General features: G+C 46.0%; 2 protein-coding genes and 1 long non-coding RNA gene across 13 annotated transcripts in view; 1 reads left to right on the top strand and 2 right to left on the bottom strand.

Annotated features, from left to right (window-relative positions):
• Positions 1-12,989, top strand: part of NKIRAS2 (NFKB inhibitor interacting Ras like 2) — a 272,510-nt gene that overhangs the window by 14,880 nt on the left and 244,641 nt on the right. The gene's annotated exons all lie outside the window — the stretch shown is intronic.
• Positions 60-4,444, bottom strand: LOC310748160. The gene is made up of 2 exons (XR_014541140.1): positions 1,097-4,444; positions 60-1,042 (listed from the first exon to the last, which is right to left on the bottom strand). It is a non-coding gene; the product is annotated as an uncharacterized lncRNA (long non-coding RNA).
• The window catches only part of ZNF385C (zinc finger protein 385C), a 154,683-nt gene continuing 146,139 nt past the window's right edge, over positions 4,446-12,989 (bottom strand). For 9 of the 11 annotated variants that reach the window (XM_083582957.1, XM_083582959.1, XM_083582958.1 and 6 more), the window contains 3 exons: positions 11,585-11,772; positions 8,681-8,794; positions 4,446-7,873 (listed from right to left, as the gene is read on the bottom strand). In XM_083582957.1, coding sequence (XP_083439083.1) covers positions 7,652-7,873; positions 8,681-8,794; positions 11,585-11,772 — 524 coding nt within the window. In that variant the 3' untranslated portion in view covers positions 4,446-7,651. The remainder of the gene's footprint in view (positions 7,874-8,680; positions 8,795-11,584; positions 11,773-12,989) is intronic. The other 2 variants (XM_083582961.1, XM_083582954.1) reach the window with 1 other exon arrangement.

Genomic DNA, 12,989 nt, shown 5'->3' on the forward strand with positions numbered 1-12,989 from the left:
TGGTCTTGCCTGAGCCGCTCTCTGTCCCATCATCCGACAACAAACCAATGAGCCGAGAGTTGTTCTTCATTCACCTGTGTTCCATTTATTGACCAAGTAACACAGTAGAGCAATGGTTATCAAAATATTTTTTTTTACTTAAATCTCAACATTTTTATATATTTATATTTATATATAGTACATCAAAAATATACATTGAACCATCAGAGGGTGGAGTGGGGGAACAACGTACTGGCCCAAGTCCCTACATTTGTGTTGGGTTTTCCTTTCACTTCTTTGTTTTTTTAAGGATCAAGCATGGTTACGCATCACTCCTTTTTTTTTTAAAGAAGAAAAATTTACATTTTTGGGTAGGGTGGGGGCACACACACTACTGAGAGCTATGGCCTAGGCGCCCTACCTACTACCTGGAGTACATTATATGCTATGTTCAAAGGCATTAATGCTTTGGATACAAAGGAAAAAAGGGGCGACGGAAGAAAGCGTCCACATTGTGTTCCTAAAGCAGCCTCTTGCTATATTATTATTAGCAGAAGGAATGGCTTCAACGGGGTTAAAGTGCCGAGTGTTTCGAAACACCAGCGCCGGAGTGGGCAGCGGAGAGCAGCTGCCTTTAGGCTGAGAGTCTGGTCAGAAGGTCTTATGGCTTTACGCGAAATATTAAGGTAGCGAATAAAGCTGCAGGCAGCACCGCTGGGATTCAAAGTGCGCCCAGCGCTTGGCACGTAGCTCCCTACATTTCCCCAGACCTACCATTGTGAGCAGGGCAACGAAGAGCGAAGGCGGGAGAAACAAACCACGGGGCTAGGGCAGGAAGATTTCCGAAAGGGAGGAAAGGAAGCACGGCCATAGGGACAACCAGTTGGCAAGCCTAGGTAGGACTACTCAGAAAGAGAGGCACAGCAATTGAGCTGTTATAGGACAATTCTGAACCATGAGGATGGGAAGCATGTTGATGAACCTAGAACCACAGAGAATGAAGATGAACCTAGAACCGCACAGAATGAAGATGAACCTGGAACCACATAGACGGGAGATGAACCTGGAACCACATAGACTGGAGATGAACCTAGAACCACGTAGACTGGAGATGAACCTAGAACCACATAGACTAAAGATGAACCTAGAACACTTTTTCAGGAAGAGAAAGGGAAGGAAGTGGTTTAAAGAGCAGAGATCTCTTGCTCGCTACTATTACAGCTCCAATGCCCTATTTTGCAAATGCTGACCGCTTGATGAGATGTGTGTTGCTAGGTGTACGTTTCTCCAGCCATTTTTGGAATGTAGCTTTACAAACAGCCCAGTATGGGCAATGCAGATTTTTCTAGCTTGTAAATAAACAGCCCGTTATCAGGAATGCAAACATTTCACCTATTGGTAATTTGCATGCTCTCTATCTGCCCGATAAGGAATTGCTTGAAACTCAAAAAGTTTTCATACTCCTTTGCCAACCTAGGGATGTCTTCACACCTTGTGAGTCAGTGTGTGGAGAGAGAGACAGTGGGAAGCCAACGCCAACCGCGGCTCCCTGGTGTGTATACACACTGTTTAAAATATGTGTCTGTCACATGTCCACATTGTTTTTCAAAAATATAGGTACCTGCAACATATTTTCTGTTGTGCACATTACAGACCCAAAGAGTGAAGCAGCCCTAGGTTGGCCCAGTAAAGTATTTTAACCTACTTTGTATCTCCAGAAAGGGAAGCACAGTGATACACCATTGTAAAACCTGGAACGGAAAGCACAGTGATAGGCCAGATATCAGGAGGACTGAGAATAATACAGGGAAAGAGACATGAGCGATGGGTGTTATCTTTGGAGTGCCTCGACTTAAAAAGAAAAGCAGAGGGGAGCCCAGTGGACAAGCTAGTGGGTTGTTGGAATTAGGAAGGGTGGCATCAGCTAAAACTGAGAACCTTACAAAAAAGTAAACATTCAGGGGACTCTACAACAGAAGGGCATTGGTAACATCCAACAGAAACGGAAGAAGATGCAACAGGAAAGAAAGAATGCTGGGCGGTAGCTGGGGGTTGTGTTTTCAATCCATTTTGAGAGTATCATGCTACAGAAACAGTTTGTTAACACCGTCCAAGTTTAGGTAGGAGACCCTCTCGTTCTACACGTGAGTTTCCTTCTCCTTAATCGAATCAGGCCCATTCTCTTTGTAAGTGCCATGGGGCGAAGGTGGCGTTCTTCCTTGGTGCCAAACTTTGGGAGCAGAGGGCTGGAATCTCATGACTTTGCTGTGGTTTTAACATTGCCTAAACAAAGCAAGAGTACAGGTCTACCGCATGAACCAAAAATAACGGCAAATGGACGAAATAAAAACACATTTCTCACGGCAAACTCGCTGTGACTGCAGTTAAGGGGTAGGTGGGTACTATAAAAATAGTACCCACACCCATAAGTCTGTTTGCAGAGTCTGCTGAATTGCTAGAGGGTTGGAGCCAAGGGTACCTGTTCTCAGGGGTGATATTCTCATCACCAGCTCCAGCTCCCAGAGTATCAGCTCCTCCTAGTGTTCAAACTAGAAGTGCCCTGTCCAGTTTAGCACCAAAACAGACTCACTCCCCAAATGAGGTTAAAGTGTATACCTGTCATGGCTCTTCAAACTTGTAACAAGCCCTCCCAGTCCTGAATGTAGTTCTCCCTGCTTTCTCGCATAATCTGCTAGCCCTCTTATTTCCAAACCTGTCCTTTCTCTGCCTTCTAACGGAGGTGTGGGGGAATCTCTACAGGCCTAACTAGGTATAGCACAGGTTCCAATTTGGCTTGTGAGTCCGTTTTCCCCAAACCGTGCCCTCCCGCCTCACACCTGACTGCATTAGAGATGTCAGCACTCCTAATGAGTGAGATTTCCCTGGGAAATGAATGGAGCAAAGGGGAAAGCACAGGTCAAGCGGGAAACTGCTCAGACCCTTGCTTTCTAGGCAGTGGACAAGTGGAAATGTGGACAAGGCCTGATCTGGAGGTTGGAGTGTGTGCCTTGGTGAAGTCACAGGCACTAGCCAATTGGCATAATCCAAAGTGTGCTTGCAGAACTATCCCCTTAACACACACACTACTTGGCACTGGAGAGAGAGATTTGCACTTGTCTTGAACACAGTGAAGACGCTTACAGATTGGCCCCTGCCCTCTACCAAAATTATATCTGTCCTCATCCCCAGAACTCAGCTACACTGGCAAAGAAAAAAACACTTTACATATGTTGTTTATGTGTTCTAACACTGTGACACCAGATGACCGTTTTGGCCAACGTGATTTCTCATACAAAGTTTGCAATACGCTCAACTGAAACATTTCTTTGATGCATCTAGATCCAGCCTAAAGTCTCTCTTGAAACTGGAGAGTCCTCTCTCAAAATGCCACCGAAGTGGGGAGCAAATCAGAGTTACTTGCTACTTCTTGCCAGATGGCAGGCTGCCGGCTGAGCTTCATCTACTGGCTTGGGAAATGGCAAAAGCCACACAAATGGAGAGAAATGTCATTTTGTGTGCATTCTCTGAAGCATAAAGGAACCCGTGAGATCTACACCCTGAGACTTTAAATATGCTTGTTATAGCAACCGTAACTCCTTTTGGAGTAGGGCGAACCTGTCCTGATTCCTTGAACGAACCTATTTTACATTTTTGATGTTGTCTGCCATAAATGGACATGGGTTTTAGTGTCCCCTGGGACAGGAAGGTACATTTCAAAGCTGCAACAAGGAGACCACTGCAGCAAGGAAACTATTGTGTTGTGTGTGTGTCTGTGCGCGCGCTATGGGCTCCCTTCTTGCCATACAGCAGAAACAAGCACAGCACAGGAACCAGAAACAGGCAAAGAAACCCAAGAAGAACTGAACCACTCCATTAGTATTTTTGCATAGATTAGAATGGCTCGTTGCTTCATCGTGGCCAGCAACCTTGCTGTTTTTATTCCAGTAGGGTCCATAATTATCCTTGCGGGACAGCTGCTGGGTATATGTTTGCATTCAGGAGTGCCCTCAAGTTATTGGGTTTATAAGACTAAAGTCTGTTGACAGCTCTCTTAAACACAGTAGAACAGTGGTTTTCAACCAATGTGCTGTGGCACCCTGGGGTGCCTTGAATGATGGTCAGGGGTGCCACGGACAACACTAGCCTCTGTCCTTCCCTCCCTCCTCTGATGCCTTCTCACCTCTCTGCCTCCCAAAGGCTTGCACAGCTATTTATTGCAGCAGCCCTGGCTATAAGCTCCCCAGGCGAATGGTGCCTCTGGGGATGGCCAGGGGGTGCTCCTCAGGCCCCTGTGGGCCAGTGCGAGGAGGCACTTCTCTTTGAGGTGGGGGGGGCAGTTCAGAGACCAGGGGCGACAGCTGTGGCTGCCCAGAGGACGGACTCTCAAGGAGAGGGGAGCAGAGAAGAGGCTGAGGAAACATTTAATGGTATTTGAAAAGGGGTGAAGGGCTGCCGGCTCTCCAGGGTCATCTGCACTTGCTGTTTGCCCTCATTGTTTGGCACCCCCCAGCCTTTAGAATCTGTGGTGCCCCAAACAAAGAAGAGACTTCTCAGAAGTGCAGCCAGGAGAACTGCCCAACACTTGACGCAGTGGGGCTTGGAGAGCGGGGCCACTGCTTAAGTGGTGGCAGAGCACATGCCTGGTGAGTACAACATCCCAAGTTCAGTTTCTGCCATCTCCAATTAGAGAGAGTTTTGGATTTGATATCCCGCTTTATCACAACCCGAAGGAGTCTCAAAGCGGCTAACATTCTCCTTTCCCTTCCTCCCCCACAACAAACACTCTGTGAGGTGAGTGGGGCTGAGAGACTTCAGAGAAGTGTGACTGGCCCAAGGTAACCCAGCAGCTGCATGTGGAGGAGCGGAGACGTGAACCCAGTTCACCAGATTACGAGACTACTGCTCTTAACCACTACACCACACTGGAGGAGCTCAAGCAGCAGGGCTGGGAAAGACCACTGCATGGCAGCTTGCAGAACTGAGAAAGGACAGAGTTACACGAGGAGGTGGCATTCAGAGAGGGAAGCAGCTGCGGGGCTCTACCACTTGGCTGAGAAGGGCACAGGATAGAGTGGCAAGGTAGGCTTAGACTTGGACACGGAAGGAGGACCAGGTGGGTAGGACTCCTGGAACCCTCTCTTGATGCACCTGTCAGTTTGTGGCAGAAGTACCACTTTGGTCTGTTGATGCACCAAGCCCTAAGACAATCAAAGGGGAGGAAGTGGCTATTAGGTTTTAGGGCACTCTTTCAATACACGATTGTCTGGCGAATTTAATAATAACTTCTGATAGTGTGCATGTCCTTGCATTTCAGTTGACCCAGAGGTAATGTCGCTGGGGTGTGCCTGTCGCCACTTGGTAAACAGGTCGTTTGTTTTTTCCTGCCAGGTGGCGGGGCATTTTACCAATTCACCTCCTGCTTCCGTTGTTGGGCGCAGAAGTGCGGTAGCTGGTAAGCAACCAAAGTGAATCACTCCTCAGCCATGTGCTTTCAGTGTAAGGTGTGCAAGCAGCCATTGATGCTGGAGGGCTCTCCTATTATTTTCCTTCCAGCATGCAGTCTGCTTCCCTTGCTAAAGGAACAGAGAGCTTTGTGCTTTGAAGGCACGTGCCAGCCAGATGGGCGGGGTACAAATAAATTATTATTATTATTATTATTATTATTATTATTATTATTATTACAGTCTGTGGCGTGGATTGTGCAGGCTGACAGCAGACTCATCCACACTTCACTTGTCCTAGAAAACTTGGTTTTCCATTTGCCCCGCTGCTTTCCCCAGGAAAACCCGCTCTAACGCTGAATTGCGAATTTGCAATCTGCGGAAAAACCCAACTGATGTTTGCTCCGATTCAGCAGTAAAGAGCAGGGGAAAGCAGAGGGATGATCCCATCCTATCTTGCAGCATAGGAGAAAGGACAGTAATTTACAATTCTTTCCAGCCTTCTGATTCTAGGAACTCAGCGGCTGATGTTTAGAGTGAACCTGAACTAGAGGGATCTGACTTCAGCTCACAGTGTTTTCTAGGAATAAGCTGCAAGATCTGTGATAGATGCAAAAACGTTACATCGGAACTTGTTCTTGGTAAGCTGTTCCCAAGAGCAACCTTTTATCTTCTGAACTCTGCAACCAAAAGCCGAAATCTCGGCATCCACCACCACACAGACACCACTAGCAAGATCTATTGAAAATGCTCCCTGACGTTCCTATTTCACACAAACCTCCTTCCCCAACCAGTAGTGTCCAACTGAACCCTACTTTGGGGGATGATCCATACTGCACAGACATGAATATGTAAAACATTAAAGAGGAGTCTAACATCTCTAAACACTCATGGACATGTGATGGGACATTCATGACTTCCTGGTGTACGTTCACTATGTGTTTAAAGAACATAACCTTCCCTTCACATGCTGCAACTCTCATGACACCAGACACTGTTGCATGTGTGAAAAAACACAAGTGCCATGTAAAGTATGAGTGGTCCTAATAGGTGAGAACTCCTGGCTCCTGGATACTCCTTTTCCAAAACACATCTAAATCCTATTCACTTTCCAAAGCTGTGGATAAAAATACTGTTTCAAAAAATGAAAAAAACCAAAGTTCTGGCTCATTTTGCACCTAAAACCGATGCAATACTCCTTCACATTCTCTCTCTCTCTCTTTTAAACACACACATGAACCCAAGAAGAAACCAAAATCTGGGCTTTTCAGTTCCTAATCTGAAAACTATTTGGTCATTTTGAAAACTTTTTTTTAAAAAAAAAATATTTTTGCCATCTGAAACATTAAGGCTTGAGATGGTGGGGAGGGTTTAATCTGTACTCTCTGTGTGTCTGTGTGTGTAACTAATTTTGTTCGTATGAGAAATACTCATTTTGTGCATACCCTTATTCTCCCTCTAATGTCTCTACTCAACAAACTAGCTCAATCCCTTCAGTAGTACAGGGGTATTCTAGCACCTCTCATTAAAGGGAGAAATACTGACATTCACCTACATGCCAGAGTCTTAGGACCAAGCAGACATGGTGTTAAGGTTCTGTGACAGGAACTCCTTATGTCTTTATTTTGAAAAAGCAGCGGGGGGGGGGCAGGAAGTGATCTGGATCAGGGCTACAGCATGCGGGGAGAGCCCCCCCCATCTAAACCTGGCCTCCCCCCACATTTGCTTGTTGAAAAGGTGAGTACATCCCACATCACATCCTCTTTGGACCTCAGTTATTCACCACCCAGCAAACCCCAGACACTGAATCTCACATGGTTCCTGGATGGCAGTAACCCTGTGTAAAATGGCACCTCCAGATGTCCAGATTTCTAATGAACCAAATGTTCTTGACAAGCTCCACCTGCTCACCTGCATAAGGTGGGTTGTGCTTCTAGGTAGATCAACCAATGCCTGAAAACCTGGCGCATCGCAGGCCTGCCTGAAACTAAGAGGGAGGACAACACAGGCGGACAGAGGGGAATACTCTCTTTCCCCAATGTGTAATCGAAACAATGACATAGGCGGAAACGGAGGTGAAAAGATTGGCGCTGAAAGCAGTGGAAGGTTTCTGGTTTGCCTCTGCTCAGAGTACAGCCTGATTAAGATGCCCTCCTTCCCTGTACCGCTTCTCCCCTGATCTTCCCCACATTGGTTAACTAAATGAACCAAAAAAACCGTGCCAAAGTTCTCTAGTAGGGGGCAAAGACGATAGGGCCTGTAGCCGCTCGCACAGGGCCTGGGGGGGTTCGGAAAAGCGCTGGTCCAAAGATGGGAGCTTGGAAGAGGGTAGCGGCAGCTGGTCGGAGCGTTAGCGGGCTGGGGAGAGCACACATGGTGGCTGGGGTGAGGGGGCCCGGCAGGAACCGTGCAGCCAAGGTCTTCGTAAGGTGCTTCTGCAAAGCCAGTTTGGACTGTGGGAGGGAGAGAAGGAGGGCGGGGGCAGAGACACACAGAAAGAGAGAGAGACACGCACCATGTGAATCAATGAGCTGCAACAGGAGATGGGGACACAGTGCAGTTAACTTAAGCCGGGCCCTACTAGGCCCCAAGCCCAGAATCTATTTTGAAAGCCTTGGCTCAGCTCTGGAAGGTGTGAAATAACAGTGAAGACAAACAATGCTCCTGAGCATACACAGAGGGCACTTCTGCCACACTGAGCAGTAAGGCCAACCCAAACCACATCCGAGATTGTGGACTTGGCTTCCAGGGTCATGCTGTACCTTCTGAAGCAAACTCAAGCCCCGGCACCGCTCTTTATAGAGGTTAAGTATTTAAAAACCTTAGTAAACCGCTGAGAATGTCCCCAAAATCTTGTTGTTGCCTTGGACCATGGATTCAGCCTGCAGTTTACAGTTAGCAGCCCACCCACCACACCTAATAACACCTGCTCTCCTCCAAAAAAAGAATGAATTCAAAAAGATGTGTATAAAATCGGTCTTCCTACGGTTTCATCTGTGATTTCAAAAGCTGACTGCTCAGCTTTTTAAAAAAGCTGGTGCTCTACTGCTGAACTAGTACCCTCCTCCCATGTTATGCCATTACCTTTCTCTCTCTAACTTCCCAACGACAACAATGCCTGAAGTTTTGCTGCAGACTGTTCAGCACCTAGACCAAGAAAGGGGACCAGGATCCCCAGAGCAAACCCATAGCTCCAGCCGTTCTTTAAAGGTATTTTCCGATAAGCCGCGCAGTTGGTCAGCACCTCGAGCGACAAGTACCTTCAGAATACTCACTGCCAGGGCCGTATTCTTCTGCAGCTTGCTGTATGGGCTGTATTTGGGCTTTGCTGGCTTCCCTGCCAGTCTGTCCTTATGCCTCCTGCTGTTCATGTGCTGTGGGTGGAGACATCAGATGTTAAACATTAAAAACTTCCCTAAACAGGGCTGCCTTCAGGTGTCTTCCAAAAGCCAGATCGCTTTTTTATTTCCTTGACATCTGATAGGAGGGCATTCCACAGGGAGGGTACAGGTTAAGTTTTCTAAGAAATTGTGGAGATCTTTTTTATTAGGGGATTGCAATATACATAATTTAGAATAAAAGGAGGCAAATTCTGTGCAGATGTTTTATGAGAGAATGTTTTAGTGCCATCACTTTTTTTAATACAGTCGTACCTTGGAAGTCGAACGGAATCCGTTCCAGAAGTCCATTCAACTTCCAAAACGTTCGGAAACCAAAACCCCATCAGACATTTGGGTTCCAAAAATAGTTCGCAAACCAGAACAGTCACTTCCGGGTTTGCGGTGTTCAGGAGTCAAAACGTTCGAAAACTAAGCTGTTCAAAAACCAAGGTACGACCGTACTGTGTACCCCTGACTTAGATTTTTTCTTCTTTTTACTAACTTCTTTATGGAATAGGTCTAGTTGTTATGTAACCTAAGCCTGCCTTCAGGGATATGTCTGTGAACCTGAATGAATCTGTGAGTAAGCTACTTTTATATTAACATTAAACAGATTCTTGTGTTTATTCTTTTAAAGAGGGATTAGAATGGATTTTACCAGGAAGGAATCTTTAACAGTAAGACTCAGATGAGTCAGCAACAAGCTGATCGCTGCGTAATTTAAAAAGGGGGATGTTTGGAACTTGGCTAGAATATAGAACTTGCTAGCGCAAGTTAGGAAGGATATGATTAAATAATATATCCTCTCCTGCCTCCTTAATCATCCCCACAAAAACTGATTTTTAAAATATATTTTCTTCACTCCATTTAATCATATAAGCCCCATTTTTGGAAGAGTTGTAGTAGTTTGAGGGTATTTTTGCCTATCTTTTAAAAAGCTCCTCCAGGTGGCGCCCTTGCTCAACTCCTTGTACATTAAGGTTGAAGTCACCCCCTAGTATGGCTTCTCCTTTAGCAAATTTACTGAATTTACAATCATACATTCTGAACAAAAGTCAAGTTGTTTCTAGTTTGGTGCAAATATAGATCGAACAGGGTTTTTTTTTAAAAAAAAAACATTATTATTACCATTCATTGTCCCTTTAATAAATATGTATCCACTATTCTTGTCTTTCAGTATCAACTGGGTTTTAAAGTTTATTCCTTTGTCAAAAATGATTGCTACCCTCTGTCCTTTACTTGAACCTGATGCTATCACTTGGGGACCAATTTCCTCATGCAATTTGTTTTTCAGTGGAAACTCCACAATACAAATTTGGGGGGAAATCTGTAAAGAATAAGAAGAGGAAGAGAGAGAGAGAGAGCGAGAGAGAGAGAGAGAGAGAGAGAGAGAGAGAGAGAGCAGTACAGGGGGATCACCTCTCTCTCAAAAATTTTGAGGAACACCTATTTCCCCCCCCCCAAAAAAATATTCACCTAGAATATTTCTTATTCACTTTTTATTCAACTGAAGTTGAAAAAAAGCTCTCAAATATGGTGGAAATCCTTTTAAATTTCAGAATTAGCTGAATATGTCCAGGTTAAAGATTCTTAGAATCATAGAATCATAGAGTTGGAAGAGACCACAAGGGCCATCGAGTCCAACCCCCTGCCAAGCAGGAAACACCATCAGAGCACTCGACATATGGTTGTCAAGCCTCTGCTTAAAGACCTCCAAAGAAGGAGACTCCACCACACTCCTTGGCAGCAAATTCCACTGTCAAACAGCTCTTACTGTCAGGAAGTTCTTCCTAATGTTTAGGTGGAATCTTCTTTCTTGTAGTTTGGATCCATTGCTCCGTGTACGCTTCTCTGGAGCAGCAGAAAACAACCTTTCTCCCTCCTGTATGTGACATCCTTTTATATATTTGAACATGGCTATCATATCACCCCTTAACCTCCTCTTCTCCAGGCTAAACATGCCCAGCTCCCTTAGCCGTTCCTCATAAGGCATCGTTTCCAGGCCTTTGACCATTTTGGTTGCCCTCCTCTGGACACGTTCCAGTTTGTCAGTGTCCTTCTTGAACTGTGGTGCCCAGAACTGGACACAGTACTCCAGGTGAGGTCTGACCAGAGCAGAATACAGTGGCACTATTACTTCCCTTGATCTAGATGCTATACTCCTATTGATGCAGCCCAGAATTGCATTGGCTTTTTTAGCTGCCGCGTCACACTGCCGCGTCACATTCTGCTTCCAACAGCTCCAACTCTAGAATTTTAGGGGGAAACCCAACCTGGAAACTTCACTGAAAAATCTCAGAAGGTTTGTAGAAATGTTTGTCTGTTGTAGCTAAAACAAAGAGTTATGTGGCAAATGAAAAACTAATGTGTTTACTTCCACTGTGGGTTTTCAGGAGCAACATAACATCCAAGGAGTGTAAAAGCGCTTTTTTCCCCATTTCAGATCAGGAGATGCAGAATTATTGCCCTAACTCTGAACTACATTTGTTTTCTTTCAGTGAAGTCATTAAATGTGAATGGCTGAATTAATGTTCATATGATCCCCGCCTGGCTGGGATCACTTTAGGAAGGAGAAGAAACCCTAAAATAATGCCAGCAAAGCAGCCAGAGAGGGGAAATAGCAATAGCCATGCACAGCTCTGAATCAGCAAGTTTCAACTGTAGATTTTTTCAGGAAATATTTTGGCCTCAGGAATATCGGTCTCACGACCCACGTCATAACAGTACGGCCAATCAGAGCAGCCGAAGGAGAAACTCTTTTTCTGCCCAGACCATTCTGCTTACCTGATTGAGCTGGGTTTCTGAGTTGACAAAGATCTCGCACACCTGGCATTGGAAGGCTTTATTTTGGATGCTGAGGCTGCCTTTGCTGCCAATCCGCTTGGGCTTGTGCCCTACTCGAGAGAGGATCTTGCCCCTGCCTCGCCTTGGCAGAACGGCTTGGCCTTCCAGCATTGACTTGTGCTTTGCTCCTGGGGGAGGGGGGAAAAAGAGAGAGCATGAGTTCAAGGAGAAGCAGCGACCGCTCCTTGGCTCTTGGAAATGTGAGGCGTTTCAGGATAAGAGGCATGTAGGGGGTCAAAGGATACCAGAATGAAGGCAGCTGCTGCCACACTGGAAATACTAGCCCTTAACAAGTGCTACCTTAGGCAGTCTCCCCGAGTGACCTCGTAATTCTCATCTAGCATGATGCTGAACAAAACAAAGACTCTGGGATTTAGCCTTGTCGAGAGTCTTCGCAAAGGAGAGTGTTGGACAGAAAAGGAGAACATCTAGCCTGCAGGCCAAATAAGACCTGGCAGGGGTCCTCATTTGGCCCCAAAGGCCATTTCCCCCCCACCCCAAGCCATGCCCACCCGACCCACATCAGATGTCAAACGTGATGTCAAGTGTCGCGGGAGGTAAAGACCAAGAACAATCAGGAACCCTAACAAGAACTCTCCCATTGTTCCTTGGCTGGTGAGGCTTGTACTCAATGACTTTTAAACTTGCTACCAAGTGCAAGGCCCAGTCTGGAACTTTGGAATACAGTGGTACCTCTGGCTACGTACTTAACTCGTTCCGGAGGTCCGTTCTTAATCAGAAATTGTTCTTAACCTGAAGCACCACTTTAGCTAATGGGGTCTCCCACTGCTGCCACGATTTCTGTGCTCATCCTGAAGCAAAGTTCTTAACCCGAGGTACTATTTCTGGGTTAGCAGAGTCTGTAACCTGAAGCGTCTGTAACCTGAAGCGTATGTAACCCGAGGTACCACTGTATAGCTGATTCTTGCAAAAGTGAGGACTGAAGTCACAGCTGGTCAGCCTCCCTGAGTTCTTTTGCAGGTGTGGTTTAACTCCAAACCACATCTGCAGAGGAATGTTCTTCCTTTTCATCCTGGCTTTAACTCAAGCTGTGCTGCAAAGGAAAAAGGGAGCCAGTTGACCTCAGGTGATTGTCAAGTGGGCAGCCCCACCTACCTGTCAATGTAGCCACCTGAGGGTGGGGGAGCTCAGGATCTGGCCTGTCAGTGGGATTCTACCCCTCACCCCTGATGTAGGGCATTTTTGTAGTTTTCTCAGCATGTGTGTGTGTTAGTGAAAACTACGAAGGATTTCTGAGCTCCTTCCCTTGCTCCAAGCCTATTTCTAAATTTGTAGCCCTGGCTTTTTTCTTTTTTCAAAAAAAGCAGTAGGCTGTGCCATATAT

The sequence above is a fragment of the Podarcis filfolensis genome (assembly GCF_964270895.1).
Source record: "Podarcis filfolensis genome assembly, chromosome: 13".
NCBI lineage: Eukaryota > Metazoa > Chordata > Lepidosauria > Squamata > Lacertidae > Podarcis > Podarcis filfolensis.